This window comes from Chlorocebus sabaeus, chromosome 8 (assembly GCF_047675955.1).
Source record: "Chlorocebus sabaeus isolate Y175 chromosome 8, mChlSab1.0.hap1, whole genome shotgun sequence".
Lineage (NCBI taxonomy): Eukaryota > Metazoa > Chordata > Mammalia > Primates > Cercopithecidae > Chlorocebus > Chlorocebus sabaeus.
In genome coordinates, this window is record NC_132911.1 from 60,415,816 (window position 1) to 60,431,667 (window position 15,852).

Sequence of the window (15,852 nt, forward strand, 5' to 3'; positions counted from 1 at the left end):
CAAATATTTAATGACTGAAAGGCTAAAATAGGGCTCTCATTTTCAAAAAAGAAGAGTTCAAGACTCTCTAATGGCACATCCCTCACAATCTGTAAAGGATTCTGTTGCCTTTTAAGAAAAGATGCCCCCTCCACTCTCAAAATATTTTCTAATACTAAAGGCAACTTCTATCCCAGAAGATAATACCAAAAGTTTAGATTCTCTTCCAGAAAAGTAATTGCTAAATAATAAATGGGAAAGAAAAAATTCCTTTAATCGGCAGTATAGACCTAAAAACATACCAGAAATTAAGAACTTTGTTGGTGAAATGTTATCATTATCTTGTGAAAGGCTTTTTAAATGTGACTAAGTCTGTAACAAATTATTTAAATTGCTCTAAAAAAGTCCATGAAGCAAACTATTCTTAGACTGAGGTTTTAAAATTTATTTCATTAACTTAAAGTTTTAAGCTTTCTGATGAACAATGAAGAAAATGATTTTCAATAATTTCTAACTTTCCCAGGACACTTCACGAAGACACACATTTAAAATAACCTTTAAAATCTTTTATAAAAATAGCAGAAAGTAATTTTTCTTATTTAAAAAAATTCTGAATAACCACTACAAATTATTCTTAGAATTTAATTTAGTTTAATTCAAATCTAAGAAGATAAGGAAGGAAAGCTTTGGGGATCTATTTTAAAAAGGTCACTATAAAACCAACAATTGGTATTAAAAATATTCTTGGCAGATCTCCCCAATTATCTAATTTTTAAGACAAAATTATAAACTTTTGCCTTGTAGTTGGTTATTATTTATGCACATAAGATGAATTTTTAATTTACCACAATTGTTATTTTTCTCTGAAATTCTTATCTACCAAATTCTTTACCATCAATTTTGGACATTTTAGTCCATACTTATTGTTATTTACTTTCATTGTTTAAAATTATTATTTTTAAAAGGCACCAAAAAAACATTTTTGCTTCCTAACATCTTCACACTGCTAGGTTTTCTATGTTTTTAGATTAAGAAGACTCCACTTTTAAATGCAAGGAAATATTTTAAGCAAATTTCTTGTCCTATTAACCTAAGACATACTGCATAAGTTCATTCATTCTACACATGCACACACATTTTTTAGGTAGTCATCTCAAATTCCCAGCACACACTGTGGTTAGTTTTAATACCATGATCCTGTAGTAACTCTGTTTACAAGACATCCAGGGACTTTTAAATACTAACAATTTTAATGCAGTATCACACCACCTTTTAAAAAAAATAAGATATTTCTGTTTTATAAAATTTTTAAATGTTCTGATAAGCATTTTTTTTTTAAAGAGCAAAATTCTTAACAACAAACACCAATACATACGCAAAATCAGAAAACAAAAATACCCAAGTGCCCTTGGAAGTTCCACACCACCATATCCTTGTCAATACCACCCTGTAAAGAGGAGGCAGGGATAGCTATAAACAGTGAGTATAATGCAAACCTCTGGGCAGCAGGCTAATCAATTTAAAAGTAAAAATCAAATTATGTCCCTGTAATAATTTCTATTAGGCTATCACACACATACATTTCTTATAACTTCAAATGTTAATAGCTCAATACTTTTATAAAATTTTACAATCTAAAAATCTTAATTTTTCAAATATTTTACAATGAAATTTGCAAATAAGATATGAAAGTTAACCTAATATAAATGAAAAGTAGTAACAGTGGATTTCAGGTTTGAGCATTTCAAAACATTTAGGCAATAAAATAAATACAAAAAGCAAAAATTAGTTACCTCCAAAGTATTCTTATGGTAAAATATAAAATAATTCCCATGCATGAATTCTAAAATCAGGTTAACTTTACAGCTAATCAATCTGATTTACCCTGCACTTATATTTTACATATTTGTAAATACTCTTCCATGACTACCTAAACACTTACTAATTGGTTAAATATGCTACCCATATTAATTCCTGCTAAAACTAAAGGTCTACCTTTGTTTTTCAGAAGTGACTTATATACTTTCAAAGTATTCAATGTTTCAGAAAAGGTGTTTATCAGGTTCTTAAGACATTTAAAAATGGCTCAAGGGATGATTTATAGCCCTTTTACCTTGATCATATTCACTACCTTGGATTTTGTTGAACAGATTCAGTTTTCTCCTTTTGAAACTCTTCCCTTACTCAAATAATTAAAGAATCTAAGATGTTATCAATATAAAGAGAAAAAATTAATATTTATTTCTTATACACTTGCAAACACACCAAAAAGAATATGTATTCCAAGCAATGTAAGTAAATTTCTTCAGTAAAACTTTTTTTTCCTTGGGGATGGGTGTAACTGGTAATTTTTTATATATCTTAATTTTCCAAAGAACAGGATTCTAAAGAAAAAATATTAAAACATTCTTAGATAAAATTATTTGGACTACACAGCTCAAGAGGCAAATGATTACTGAAACAAAACTTCAAAGATAGCTATAGATATATATTTTAGTCATCTGGCTTTTCAAATCTCACTTAAGATAGGAGCATTACATTTAATTTAGGAAACAACAAATTTAATCCTTAGAAAGGAAAATTTGCAGAATATCAAACCAAAATGTACATACTGACAATCAGGATTACATTAAAAATGAAGGAATAACCCCCACCTGTGCATGCTATTAAAACACAAATAGTACCCTTCAAATTTTAAAACTATACTGATAAAGCAAATTCATTAATTTATTTTGTTATAAATATCTACTTACTATTTACTAAAATATTTTGGTAATAATATACAGATACAGAATGTGTCCATATTAGTCCACACTTATAAATCTTCTACAGCAGCTAAATTCTTTGTAGAATTTCAAGTAGCAAAATTAGGCATATAAATTTCAAATAAGACTATCAATATATGGGAATTCTCCGATTCCAACTGAAATAAAGATTTTGAGTACACAACATCATTACATTATTTCTGTATGTTGGTATAATTTAACAGTAGCTTCAGAAAAGGATGTTCAACAGGTAGTATTTCTAAGGCATCACAAAAGCTCAGTACAATCACTTCAAATTAAATATTGTGCTGTGCCCCATCTAAGTAAGACTCTCTAAGCGATTACAGATTTTAGATTTGTGCACTCTGAGTGCATTTTCTAAATCAGACAAGTAGCTAGTTGCATCAAATACAAACATGAAGAAAGTTTTACACCACCCTATATGAGAGGAAGAAAAAAAATCACAATACTAGCACTTTTATTTAGATTGACAATAAACCAATCACAAAGTGTCCAAACAACCTGAATAACACGATGATCTAATATAACTTGAATTCCTTCATTTTTTTATAGAGATTGAATTTATTGATATTAGCATCTGGTTTGTCAAAGTGGCAATTATTCAAGATCTAAGTCTCATTTACTTTAAATGCACAGCATAATTCTGACTACTTATAGTCAATGTAACTGTCTTGAGCCAAAATACAATGAAAACGTAAGATAAACTGAAAAGGCTTTGTAAGTCTTAATGGCATTCTGAAACCTCCGGACAGAAGATCATTGGGCAGGGAGGAGTTTCCCTTCTCTATTGATAGCTTAATCCTTTTCCAATCAATTTTGATTTAACTGTGGGTGATGAGATTAATTTTTTAATGAGTTCTTAGAAAGTTGTAATTGCTTCCAAAATCAGAAACCACAAGATGATGTACTCAAACATGTTACCGATGTGATGTTGTTATGGAGGTATTTACAGAAAGTTGGAAGAACTCAGTTGTAAACACAAGTTAACATATAATGGACTACAAAAATAATAACTTGTTTATACAGTATGGCAAGAAAAAACATTCTATATAAGAAGTCTAAAAATTCAGCTCTAACTTTAATCCATGTCTATAAATCATAAAAACAAGAGGAAATAAGGATTTATTTCAGAAACTCCATATACCTGTGGAAAATGGAACACGAGTAATTTCTACTGAAGATTAACCTTAATCCCCATTATAGTACAGCTAACAATTTACATATTTTAAATTTGGAAAATATCGTGGAAATCTAAAACATAAGAGCCGATAGTAGTTTATGGTCAGTAAACACTTTCTGTTAAATAACACAAATAAATTCAACGCAGAAGATGAAAACTCATAGAGCTCAGGATTTTTAAAATCTTTTCATTTCAAAGGCGCAAAGTTACAGCCCATGTATAGGATGGACTTTAAATATGGATGTGTAAACTTTTCCATGGTGTTGCTGTGTGTACTTTCCTTCCCCCTAAAGAAATGCCTACTGCTTACAATATTAAAAGAATCTTCACCACTCTGTAATTTTCAACCAGAAGTCCTCAATGTACCTTAAGCAAAACTGAATATTAGGTATTTTACAGCTTTTACAAAATGGCTGTAAAATCACATTATGGGCATACACAGCTCTTTGATCTCACTGCACAGAATTCATAACTGTTCAATAATGCTATACCATTACACCACACACCTTAAACTATTTCCATTTTTCCACAATTCCTTCCAAAATCAGCTTCCAAAGCAAAGCAATGTAACATGAAAAGTTCCTGGGAGGGCTTATTACACAAAAGAACAGCTTGGATACAAACTATACACATATCCATCTTCAGTTGAGGCTGTTTATCCCTCCTGTCCCTCCATCACTCCTATGGGTGGGTGCACTGGAGTAACAGAAAGGGAAGGATCTTCCATCACCACACCCTCCTAGCACCTCTGCTTTTGGTCTTCAGACAGTGATTCTGTGTAGGTGATGAAAACCATAGGAAAAGAGAAGCTGTCCCTTTAAAATGCCCTGCTCTGTCCCATATCCCACGTGGAACCAACATCAGCAGCACTTTCCCATTAACATCAATGTGATGCAAGAGACATCATCCTTTTATATACATAAAACCAGAAAACCTCAGCTTAACATTCTTCAGGAAGGATGAACAGGTGAAGCAAACGTGTCAGGAAGGGGGAAACCAAGCAACTCCACACCCCTCCCCAAAAGGTACTCCAGCCTTGCACTCCAGCCTCTCTGAGCACCATCACCTCTCTATCACTCCTTTGCAGAGCCCAGTTTAAAGAAAGGAGGGAGCCACTAACAAAACCTGAAGCATAAATGCGACGAAAATGCAATCTAAAGCCGGAAAGGTTTATTCTTCCAATCACACATATTAACTCTATTAAGAAAATGGCATCACTTTTTTTTCCACCCAAAAAAACCCCGCAAAGATCATTAAAAGAGAATTATAAAATAGCAAATATAGTGTTTATCTTATCTCAGATCAGTCCACATTACCAATAAGTTTAGCAGTTTCTGCACTACCACCTCCCCCCTCGCTCCCCCTGCTTCTCTTGCATCGGATTTTCACGTTTTCTCATTGTCGGTTGAGTTATAAAAGGCTTTTGCCCTTCGAAAGTTTTAAAAAATAAATAAATATTAACTCCTTGGTCCCTGCAAAGTCAAAATGGACTTCAGGGGAAAGGCGGTACATACTTTTACCTTTAGCGAGAAAAGGGGGAGCATCCCGGATTTTTAGGGATTTTTTGCGATTTTTTAAAAATTTTTATTTGGTTATATGCCTGAGTTCTCCCTCCATTTTGGTTGTTTATGATACTGACAACAAGCTGTCCCTGCTCTGTGCCGATCTCCTGCTTTCATTTAGCACCCCCTCCCCCTACCCCCCCTCGCAGCCACACACCCCGGGCTCACACCTCCCTGCAGACCCCGCACCCCGACCCCGGCTTGCCCACCTGAGGAAAGGGCAAAAACAAATTCATTTCTCCAGAAAAGAAAAACCTCTTTTGAAAAAGGGGCAAAGTTACCCCAAGTCACTCAAAGTGCCCCCCAAATATTGCCGACTGCCGGTTTCCGCCAGGCCCTTTGGGAAGCGACCTTCCCCCGGGATGTTTTGGTGGAAAATGCGGAGAGTTTACTCTCAAAACTGAATTTATATTAATTTTTCCCTTATTTTTCGGGTCTCTAATGTCTTCCGCTCTCGCTGCTGCCGCTGCCGCTGTCACAATATTCACAGCACCAGAGAGGAGGAGGAGGAGGAGGAGGAAAACTTTTCAAACTTTCCAGACCCTGAATAAAGGGTTTTTTTTTTTTCCCACCGACCTCACCTTCGGGTCCCCAGCCGCATCGCCCCCTGCCCTGTCAGAAGCGACTTCGGGAGTCCTCGCAGCCCCGCGTAATTATTTTATTTTATTTTTTATTATTATTTTTCTCTCTGGGGTCCTGAGCAGGGGCTGAGAGTAGCACAAACTTTTCCTCCTCCTGCCGCCGCCGCTGCTCCTCTGCCCCCTCGGCTAGTCCCATAATTTAAATAACCCTGATATTTCTCCCGCTAAACGCCTCGCCGCCGCCCCGGACCCCCGGAGAACTCACCGCGGGGCTTTAACATCCTCCCTCCGGCCCGTCCGCCGCCTCTACACCGCCCGCGGAATTTCTAATAATTTTTTTCTCATATTTCGGGCTGGACGCGGCGGGCCTGGAAATTGTTTCCTTACGCCTCTTTCCAGCAGCCATTGTAGTGTATGCGCTGCCCCTGCAGCCCAACTTGCAGCTGCCGCCGCCGCCGCCGCCGCCGCCGCCGACGTCGCGCCCACCGCCGCCTCCCCCTGCCTGTTCGGCCGCCGCCCCCGCCTCCCATCGGACCGCCCCCAACCCCCGCCCGCCACTGCTCCCGCCCCCCGCGCGCGCTCCGCCCGAGAGCCGTCCAGTCGGCGCCGCCGCTGGCGGGAGCCGACCCACCCATTGGGCCTCGGCGCCGCCCGTCAAGCCGAAGTGTTAAGAGACGGGCAGCGGCTGGGGGGCGCGGTGGGGCGGGAGAGAGGGGGCGGGGTCGCGCTCCCCGCCCCGCCCACTCCTCCCGCCTCGGCCCTCCTTTCGCCAGGCGGGGGCGGGGCGAGGCCCGCCTGCCCCTGCGGTCCAGGGCCCCGCGCGGCTGTCAGTCTGGCGGCGGCGCGCGCCGATTGGGCGGGCTGCCGCCGGGGAGCGGGGGCAGCAAGTTCGGATGCGCGCTACTTAAGGTCCTGCTGCGTGAGCCATTGACGTGTTTGGAGCTGGAGACGGCCTGGGTGCTGGCGAAGCGGAGGCCCGAGGTGAGTGGTCCCCCGCCCTACCTCCCCGGCGGCCGCAGAAAAGCGGGAAGAGAGGGGTGCCCTTGGGCCGCAGCGGGGCCCGAATCCACTTCTGCGGCGCAGAGGCGCTGCCGCCAGGTTTCGCGCAGCGCGAACCTCTTCCCGTTGCTCTTCCTCCTGCCACAGCGGTCTGTTCGCTTCGGGGGCGAGGAAGATGACCCCTGCCTAGTCCGGGCAACCCCAGCTCTTCTTCCACTCTCCTTCTCTGTAGCCTCTGAAGCGCAGTTGCCGGCCCCACCCCCAGTTCCCTGCGTTTTCCTCGCCCCTTGCCTCTCTCGGCACGGTCTCAGGGCACAGCAAGGTGTGTTCACCTGTGCGCACTGTCCAGGATCAGACGCTGGCGGGCTACACCGCGGAAGGCGGCGAGGCCTCGGGTTCGCCCCATGTTTCTCCTCGCCCTGCCCGCCCACCTCCAGCGGCCACCCTTGACTTCTTATCCTCTGCACCTGGCAGTGGGTTAACGGCACGGCGTGTGCAGCTTCCGGGTTTAGCAGAACCGCGGACCCTGCCCGGGCTCCGACCCCGGGGTGTGTGGGCATGAACGTGTTCAGAAACGTTCCCATCCCCCTGCCCTTTCAAAGCTACTTAGAGAGGGGGGACGTGAACCACTGGATGGGAAATCAAGAACTGCTTTATTAAGCAGTTTGCCCTTTGGAGTGGATTTTAGAGTTATTACCCGAATGTGCTATGGTTTTGTGGCCCCTCCTTCAAATCTTTGCTTGGTTTTTCTTTTTGGCTATCCTCTGCAAGTAGTAGAGCCTTGTAACATTTGTTTAGTACATTCAAAAAGTAATAGATAAGGCCCCTTCAGCCAAGCACTCGATGTTGCACTTCAGCCCCGCTCCTCACTGTGAATTGACATTTCCTCTTCAATTCCAGTTAATACACGAGGAACTCATGCAAAGGAGGGGACTTTCGGAAATCCAAATTTAGAGTGCCTTGTGTTTAGAATCCGGAAGGAAAAGGAAATGAAATGTGAAGAAACTCATGCACCAAACTCGAACTGGTTATGTGTCATGTTACCTAGATATTATTTTTAAAGAATTTCTGACTGACAATAAAATATAGAGTAGGATACTTTCACGTAAGGCACGAAACTTAAATTTAATGCAAAGTTGTCTGATCCTCGTTGAGATTATTAAATCTAAAGTGTATGAACAGCTAAGAAGAATTCTGTGTTCTCACATCATAGGATAGGTGTAAAAAAGAAAGCTGTGAATTTATTTACTATCATCTCTCAGGAAGAAGTCAAGCGTGAAAAAAAAATTATCTTCAGGAGAGGAAGAAGCTTGTAGATATAATTGAACAACATCGATTTGTTTTTTGCCAAGATGTTACTGTTTGCAGGATATTTTCTTGTATTGTTCAGTGAAAATCATAAAATTATTATTCAGTGATTACTTAATGGACACCAGAATAACCAAACCCTTTTCCATTGATTTTTTTGCAAAGCCTGGTCTCCTTTGGCCTGGACATCCTGGTCTTTCCCATAGTAGAACCGGGCTGGGTGAGTCTTTTTTTTTTTTTTTTTTTTAAGACGGGGTCTCCCACTGTCGCTTGGACTGGAGTGCAGTGGCACGATCTCGACTCACTGCAACCTCTGCTTCCCAGGTTCAAGCGATTCTCCTGCCTCGGCCTCCTGAGTAGCTGGGATTACAGGCACGTGCCACCAAGCTCGGCTAATTTTTGTATTTTTAGTAGAGACAGGGTTTCACCGTGTTGGTCAGGCTGGTCTTGAACTCCTGATCTTGTGATCCACCCGACTCGGCCTCCCCAACTTTTGCAAAGCTGTTTCTCTAGGAATTGAATTGGAAGATTACAGAAGCACAGTAGCATTCCCTGACTTCCTGCAACCCAGGGAAGTAATCAGTTAAAAAGAAGATGCCACTGGAAGTAAAATTTCTACCCTTTTGTTTTTTAAACAGTATAACTTTTCATAATGTCAACTAAGCAATAACTTGGCTTTTTGGTGTGTTGGTTACCCTACTATTGGCCATAAAATAGGCACTCTGGTACTTCAGTTGATGAATGTTTGTGCTAAAGTTGGACTGTACTGAATTCCATTGTTATTTTGTATGCTAATTGCTGTGAAATAAGGAAGTAATTGTTGGAATGCATACTGTATTCTTAGGTTTTATTAGTGCATTTGGTTGCTTAAGAATAAGAGTAAACCACAACTGAATTATAATTGAACTATCTTTCTTTTTTGTTTTTTTGAGACAGTCTCTCTCTCTGTCACCCAGGCTGGAGTGCACTGATGCAATCACAGTTGACTGCAGCCTTGACTTCGTGCGCTATAGTGATCCTTCCACCTTAGTCTTCCAAGTAGCTGGGACCACAGGCACACGGCACGACACCAGGCTAATTTTGTATTTTTGGTAGAAATGGGGTTTCTCTGTGTCACCTAGGTTGATCTCGAACTGCTGAGCTTAAGCAGCCCTCCAGCCCTAGCCTCCCAAAGTGCAGGAATTACAGGCAGGAGACACCACACCCAGGCCGTAGATGCATTTCAGTCCAATATATGGCCTTTGTGTTGAGGCATGGCCATACAAAGGAAAAACACGGTCAAGTTTTTTTTTTTTTTTTTTTTTTTTGAGATGGAGTCTCACTCTCACCCAGGCTGGAGTGCAGTGGCGCGATCTCAGCTCACTGCAAGCTCTGCCTCCCGGGTTCACACCATTCTCCTGCCTCAGCCTCCCAGGTAGCTGGGACTACAGGCGCCCACCACCATGCCTGGCTCATTTTTTGTATTTTTAGTAGAGACGGGGTTTCACCGTGTTAGCCAGGATGGTCTCGATCTCCTGACCTCGTGATCCACCTGCCTCAGCCTCCCAAAGTGCTGGGATTACAGGCGTGAGCCATCACACCCGGCCACGTTCAAGTTTTTATTCACAAAATACAGAGAATACACGGAGTTCCTCACTAGGTGATCATTATGCCAAAATCAAAATTTCAGGTACTTTTAGGGCTATTGAGATGTATTGATTTATTTTCTGTCATTTACTGCATAATTATTTTTTTGTGTCTACCCTCAGTAAGAAGACTGTCAGGATGCCCGTGGTAACAGGGAGGCTGAGAGATCCTGACATAAATCCTTGCTTGTCGGTAGGATGGTTTGCTTTAATTTTCATGAGTGTTAAGTTGGAAAAACAGGCTGCTTTTAGTTTTGTGGGCCTTTGTTTTCTGCAGTTGTTGAATAAAGTTATTTCTCTACAAAAAATATTGCTGGCCAGCATATCCTATTTAACTAGAGCATTTTTAGATGTTTATAATTTCTGTAACATTCATGTTTTCTTTAGTTTTCATTATTTGTATAATATGCAAGCATTTGGTTGTCACTGTAAAACTACACAGGAAAATGTAACACTGAGAATGTTTAGTCCAAACATGGAAAACTGGAAGGTATGATATTTTTAAACTGTCACTGACATTTATTGTTTCACTAGTAATAATAGCATCATGTCCTTGACAACCTGGCTGAGAGTAATGGGCTGATAATAGAATTAGCCTATTTAAAGCTTAAAGGTTTTCACAAAGGTATCTCATAAACAAAATGTCTTAAGAGTAGGCTTTTATTGGCATTTATTTGGTATGATTTGCAATACTTGTGGTTTTGCTACCTTTGAATAATGTAGTTATCATACTGGTCCCATGAAAATTATACTCTTTAGTGATATGCATTTTCCAAATATATACATTCATTAAATATTTGGCATAGAAATTCGGCTTTGTTCTGTTTAGGTAGAACATGTTTCTTAGATATGTGTTGCAAACTATCTACCCATATACTACTAAAGCTTTCCTTTAGATCTGTGGTCCCCAACCTTTTGGGCACCAAGGACTGGTTTTGTGGAAGACAATTTTTCCACGGACGGGGAAGGGGGTGGGCGTCAACAGGCGTTAGATTCTCATAAGGAGCTTGCAACCTAGATCCCTCACAGGCATGCAGTTCACAATAGAGTTCATGCTCCTGTGAGAATCTAATGCTCCCAATGACGTGACAGGAAGGGGAGCTCAGGTGGTAAGGCTCACTCGCCCACTGCTCATCTCCTGCTGTCTGGCGGGATTCCTAACAGACCACAGACCAGCACCACTTTGTGGCCCGGGGGTTGGGGACCCCTGCTTTAGATGACTTCACAGAATCATACCTTTCACTTTTAAGTTATTCAATGTACTTCCAGTTCACACAGCTTAAATTTAATCCCCATGTGGCACCTACTTTACTTTGAATTTATAGCCTGTGTTACTGACTTTGGTTTTGAAGTAGTATCTATTAAAATTACTTATATAATAGTGTATTTGTATGATGGAGTAAATGGTAGCCAAAAATGCATTGAGATGAATGGTGTTAATTTAGGTTGTCTTGATGTAGACCAGTTATTAGTGATTTACTTGGAATCTTGAAACCAACGTTATAATCAAACATTCAAGCCAAAGTGAAAATCTGGAAAAGCAGGAGAGATGTACTGTGAGTCAGGAGATGGATTCTGATTCTAGCTGTGCAGTAGTCATTTAACACATTGTACCTTGCCTCAGTTTCTTACTAAAATGGTTACTGGATTAATTAATCACAGTTATTTGGCTCAAATTCCTGTAATCACATATTCAGAAAACGGGCCCAGATTATAAAAAGGAAGGTGTTAGCCTGAGCAGAGTGCATACTGGGATAGTTGGCGAGATTGTCCAGTTTTTATTAGAGTCTACCCGTCAAAATGAACACAAATGAACTATTTCACATTATTTGCTTCTAGGGAAGCAGCTTATTTATTTTTTTGTCTATTTGCTTTTAGATCCTATTCTACCTTTTAAATGATGCCTCTCTTATGTCTGTAAGGAATCTGATGCTTCCACCAGATGTCTGGATGAAAATAACTATGAAAAGGAAAGGTGTTCTACTTACTTCTTGAAGTATAAAAACTGCCGGAAATTCTGGGTAAGCCTAGGTTGGTTAACTTTGTGTTAAAACCCATCTCCTAGGCTTGAAACTGAAGCCTAAAATTAGTCAGTACCCACAATCCTTTCCCACTGATGGCTGTAGGAAAACTTAACTTTTCAACTTTATCTTCTGCTGCTTTAGCCCTGAAAGATCCTTGAGAGCTCTCGTTAGCTGCCTCCTCATCCTCTAAGCTATAAGAATGCAGTTTTAATATAGGTGGGTCTTCCTAGGCATTTAAGTATCTGCAGCTCTAAAACAATGTCTTTGTTATAAATTTAGTTTTCCTGGAGATGAACAGAATGTTTCACTTCCCTTGTCATAACACATCATGTTAGATTTCCATTTCTGCCTTTTTCTTTCTCACTGCCATCCATGGTAGTTAAAATGCTCCATTTTTCTGAAAACATTGGTATATAATTTCTGTTTCCTTGAACCACTGGATCCAGCTATTTCCTTTCCCTTTGCTAAACACGCTGTTGGTTTTATTTCACGATTATTCAGTAGCTCTTCTTGATGGACTGTATATACTTTTATACTTTGTGTATTCCCATCCCAATTGCTGTTAATGTATTCCTGTGGGAATGACTACTTCTATTTAATTGTTAATAATTTAAAAACGTTTATCTGGAGTCCTATAATTAGGTTTTGGGTTTTTTTTTTTAAACTTGGTTTTTAGAATTTCCTGTTTGAGGAAGCAATAGCAAATTACTGGCAAATGATTAGCATTTAATACATGACTGATTTTGGTTTCTTCTTTTTTATTTTAATGCCTGTACACAGCATTCTATCATGATGCAGAGAAGACGGAACGGAGTGAAGCCATATATGCCTACGGCAGCAGAAAGAGATGAAATCTTGAGAGCAATGGGAAAGATGCCCTATTGAATGTTTGCATTAAAAGTATTTATATAACTTAGAAGCAGATGAATATTTCTAATAAATGATCGCTGTAATATTTAAGACTGTACACCCCTCACCCAGACAGACCTTAAGTTCTTCAAGTGGAGACAGTGAAGTCACCCCATGTCCTTTTTGCTTGCTGTCAGTGCCATGCCGATGGTATGTTGCTGCTGGCTGTGCTGTGGCATGAGTTTGCATGATTTTCTCGAGGCATGGAGTTAGGTAAGGCTACATGAGAAATCGAACTTTTCCACTGAGTTTTGAAAGAAGAGTATGATGTGAACAAGTAAAGACTGAATGGGGCTGAGATAAAGGCAATGTTTCCAAGTAAAGGAAATGTTATGAGCAAGAGTGTGAGGCAAGGGAAGCTGGAACCACATTCAGTGAGTATCCTGTAGCTTGTTCCACCTAAAATCTCAGGTGGGTGGAGCAGTGGTGGGAGAAGACTGGAAAGGTAAGTTGAAGGTAAGGAATGTGTGGTGGGCCTCAGATCCCAGGCTCATTCCTCAAATCAGTTCTTACTTCCCTCACTTATCTTTGTTTAAATAAGGTTAGTACATTCACTAGGGACAAAGGGGTTTTTCTAAATAAATGGCATAAAAAAGAACCGGTTGTCTTTCTTTAAAGAAAGGCTTAGTTACAGGATTCTGTGATTAAAATCCTTAAATATTGGGTAGCTGTATCAGTTTTTGAACCACAGTAATGGGAAGAAAGACAAATGGATTCCTTTAGAAGTAGAATTTCTATTTGCAGGATGAGTTGGGTAGGGAAAGGGGTTGGGGTTCATCAGGTGAACTCAACACTGTGATGAGACTAGAACCTCACTTTATGATATAAACACAATACTTATTTAGTGTGGTGACTGGGGTAGATTGTGAAGCAACCCTCCTTATGCCTACTGCCTTTTAGAATCATTTGTTTAATTCACGGTGGTTGTATGAAGACATACTATTACTGAATGAAATTTAATATGTACTTGAAAACATGCTTTTGTCCCTTCTCTTCATCTGGTCTAATTCAAGAACATTGTTTTAATGGCTGCTGACAATGAACCATCTGTCTGAGTCTGAAACCAAGCTCGGGTTTCTAAGCCACATGACCTTGATTGTTAAATGTAGTTATATTTGAATAAAAAATGAATTATTTCCAAAATTCTTTTCATTTGTATGGACTGGTATAAAAATGATGGATTAAAACAGGACCAGAAAAGAATGAATGCATACCTGTGTAAGAAGTATTTTAGTACTTTTTAAAGCACACTTGTTAAAGGACTTGGAATTTTAATGTCACTTCTTTGAATGTACATACCAATATCAACATTTATCTTGTAACTAGTTGTCCTGATGCCACTCTTGTTGAGTCTTTTCAGTACCTTTGCCTTATTGCTGAGCACTTCAGGTAAAGACATGGATACCCACCTTCCCACCAGGCCCTCCTGCCCGCTGGGCCTCTGGGTTGAGGTGGATGTAGGTTCAAGAACTGCAGTTGGCGGCTCGGCGTGGTGGCTCACGCCTGTAATCCCAGCACTTTGGGAGGCCGAGGCAGGTGGATCACGAGGTCAGAAGATCAAGACCATCCTGGCTAACGTGGTGAAACCCCGTCTCTACTAAAAATACAAAAAATTAGCTGGGCTTGGTGGCGGGTGCCTGTAGTCACAGCTACTCCGGAGGCTGAGGCAGGAGAATGGTGTGAACCTGGGAGGCAGAGCTTGCAGTGAGCCGAGATCGCGCCACTGCACTCCAGCCCACTGGGCGACAGCAAGACTGTCTCAAAAAAGAAGAAGAACCAGTTGGTCACCAGTGGCACTCTGTAGGGAGCTATAGTTCTGGAGATTGGGGAAGAAACTTTTTTTTTTTTTTTTGAGATGAGTGCCGCTCTGTTGCCCAGGCTGGGGTGCAGTGGTGTGATCTTGGCTCACTGGAACCTCTGCCTGCCAGGCTCAAGCGATTCTCGTGCCTCAGACTCCCAAGTACCTGGGATTACAGGCATGAGCCACCACGCCCGGCTAATTTTTGTGTTTATAGTAGTGATGAGGTTTCACCATGTTGGCCAGGCTGTCTTGAACTGCTGACCTCAGGTAATCCACCTTCCTCAGCCTTCCAAAGTGCTGGGATTATAGGCGTGAGCCACCGCGCACGGCTCATCTTGTTTTTTAGAGACAAGGTCTCACTCTGTTGCCCAGGCTTCAGTGCATTGGCGTCACCATAGCTCACTGCAGCCTTCAGCTCCTGGCCTCAAGCCCTCCTCCTCTCTCAGCCTCCTGAGTAGCTGGAGTTGTATCTGCCTGCCTGGCTCCCATTTTCTCCTAAAGCCAACCTCCAACACTTAGGCAACTGGTAATCTACTTTCTGTTTATCTTATTGCCTATTTATAGACATTTGTATAAATGGAATCATATAATATGTGGTCTTTTATGACTGGCCTCTTTGACAACCTCGTGTTTTCAAGGTTCATTTATGTTGTTACATGTATCAGTACTTTAGCAGTCCATTATATGGCTATACCACGTTTTATTTATCCATGAATCAGCTGATGGGCATTTGGATTTCCACTTCTTGCCTATTATGAGTCATGCTGTTTTTTGAACATTTTGTACAAGTTTTTATGTGGACATTAATTTCTCCTTAAGATACATACCTAGGAGTTAAATTGCTGGGTCAGGTGGTAACTGTTTAACCTTTTGAGGCACAAACAATTTTTCAAAGTCGCTGCACTGTTTTACAATCCCATCAACAGTGTATGAGAGTTCCAAATTTCTCAACTTCCTCATTAACACTTGTTACCTGCTTTGGATTACAGCCATCGTAGTGGGTGTGAACTGGTATCTCCTTATGGCTTTGATTTGCATTTCCTTGATGGCTAATGATGTCAACCAAATTTTAATGTGTATATTGGCAGTTTGTATCTC

General features: G+C 40.6%; 2 protein-coding genes across 9 annotated transcripts in view; one reads left to right on the top strand and one right to left on the bottom strand.

Moving 5' to 3' along the window:
* The window catches only part of PLAG1 (PLAG1 zinc finger), a 50,794-nt gene extending 44,258 nt beyond the window's left edge, over nt 1-6,536 (bottom strand). For 2 of the 4 annotated variants that reach the window (XM_008000684.3, XM_008000683.3), the window contains exon 1: nt 6,354-6,536. The gene's annotated coding sequence lies outside the window, so the exon portion shown is untranslated. The remainder of the gene's footprint in view (nt 1-6,353) is intronic. The other 2 variants (XM_008000686.3, XM_008000685.3) reach the window with 1 other exon arrangement.
* Nucleotides 6,537-6,965: 429 nt separating this feature from the next.
* Nucleotides 6,966-14,096, top strand: CHCHD7 (coiled-coil-helix-coiled-coil-helix domain containing 7). 5 transcript variants are annotated; one of them, XM_008000688.3, is made up of 4 exons: nt 6,966-7,069; nt 10,144-10,213; nt 11,899-12,041; nt 12,825-14,096. In XM_008000688.3, the coding sequence occupies exons 2-3, from the start codon at nt 10,160-10,162 to the stop codon at nt 12,013-12,015; spliced, it is 171 nt and encodes a 56-aa protein (XP_007998879.1). In that variant the 5' UTR covers nt 6,966-7,069; nt 10,144-10,159; the 3' UTR covers nt 12,016-12,041; nt 12,825-14,096. The 5 variants fall into 5 exon arrangements, with proteins under 5 accessions (XP_007998879.1, XP_007998878.1, XP_037856409.1 ...); XM_008000687.3 differs by having other exon boundaries at nt 11,943-12,041; XM_038000481.2 differs by having other exon boundaries at nt 11,943-12,051; nt 12,825-13,011.
* The last annotated feature ends 1,756 nt before the right edge of the window (nt 14,097-15,852 follow it).

Coding starts and splice junctions, on each gene's coding strand:
- CHCHD7 (XM_008000690.3), top strand. CDS start 8,077: ATGAAATGTGAAGAAACTCATGCACCAAACTCGAACTGGTTATGTGTC. Junction 8,133..10,140: donor TGGTTATGTGTCATGTTACC/TAGATATTATTT, acceptor TGTGTCTACCCT/CAGTAAGAAGACTGTCAGGA. Junction 12,042..12,824: donor AAAACTGCCGGAAATTCTGG/GTAAGCCTAGGT, acceptor GCCTGTACACAG/CATTCTATCATGATGCAGAG.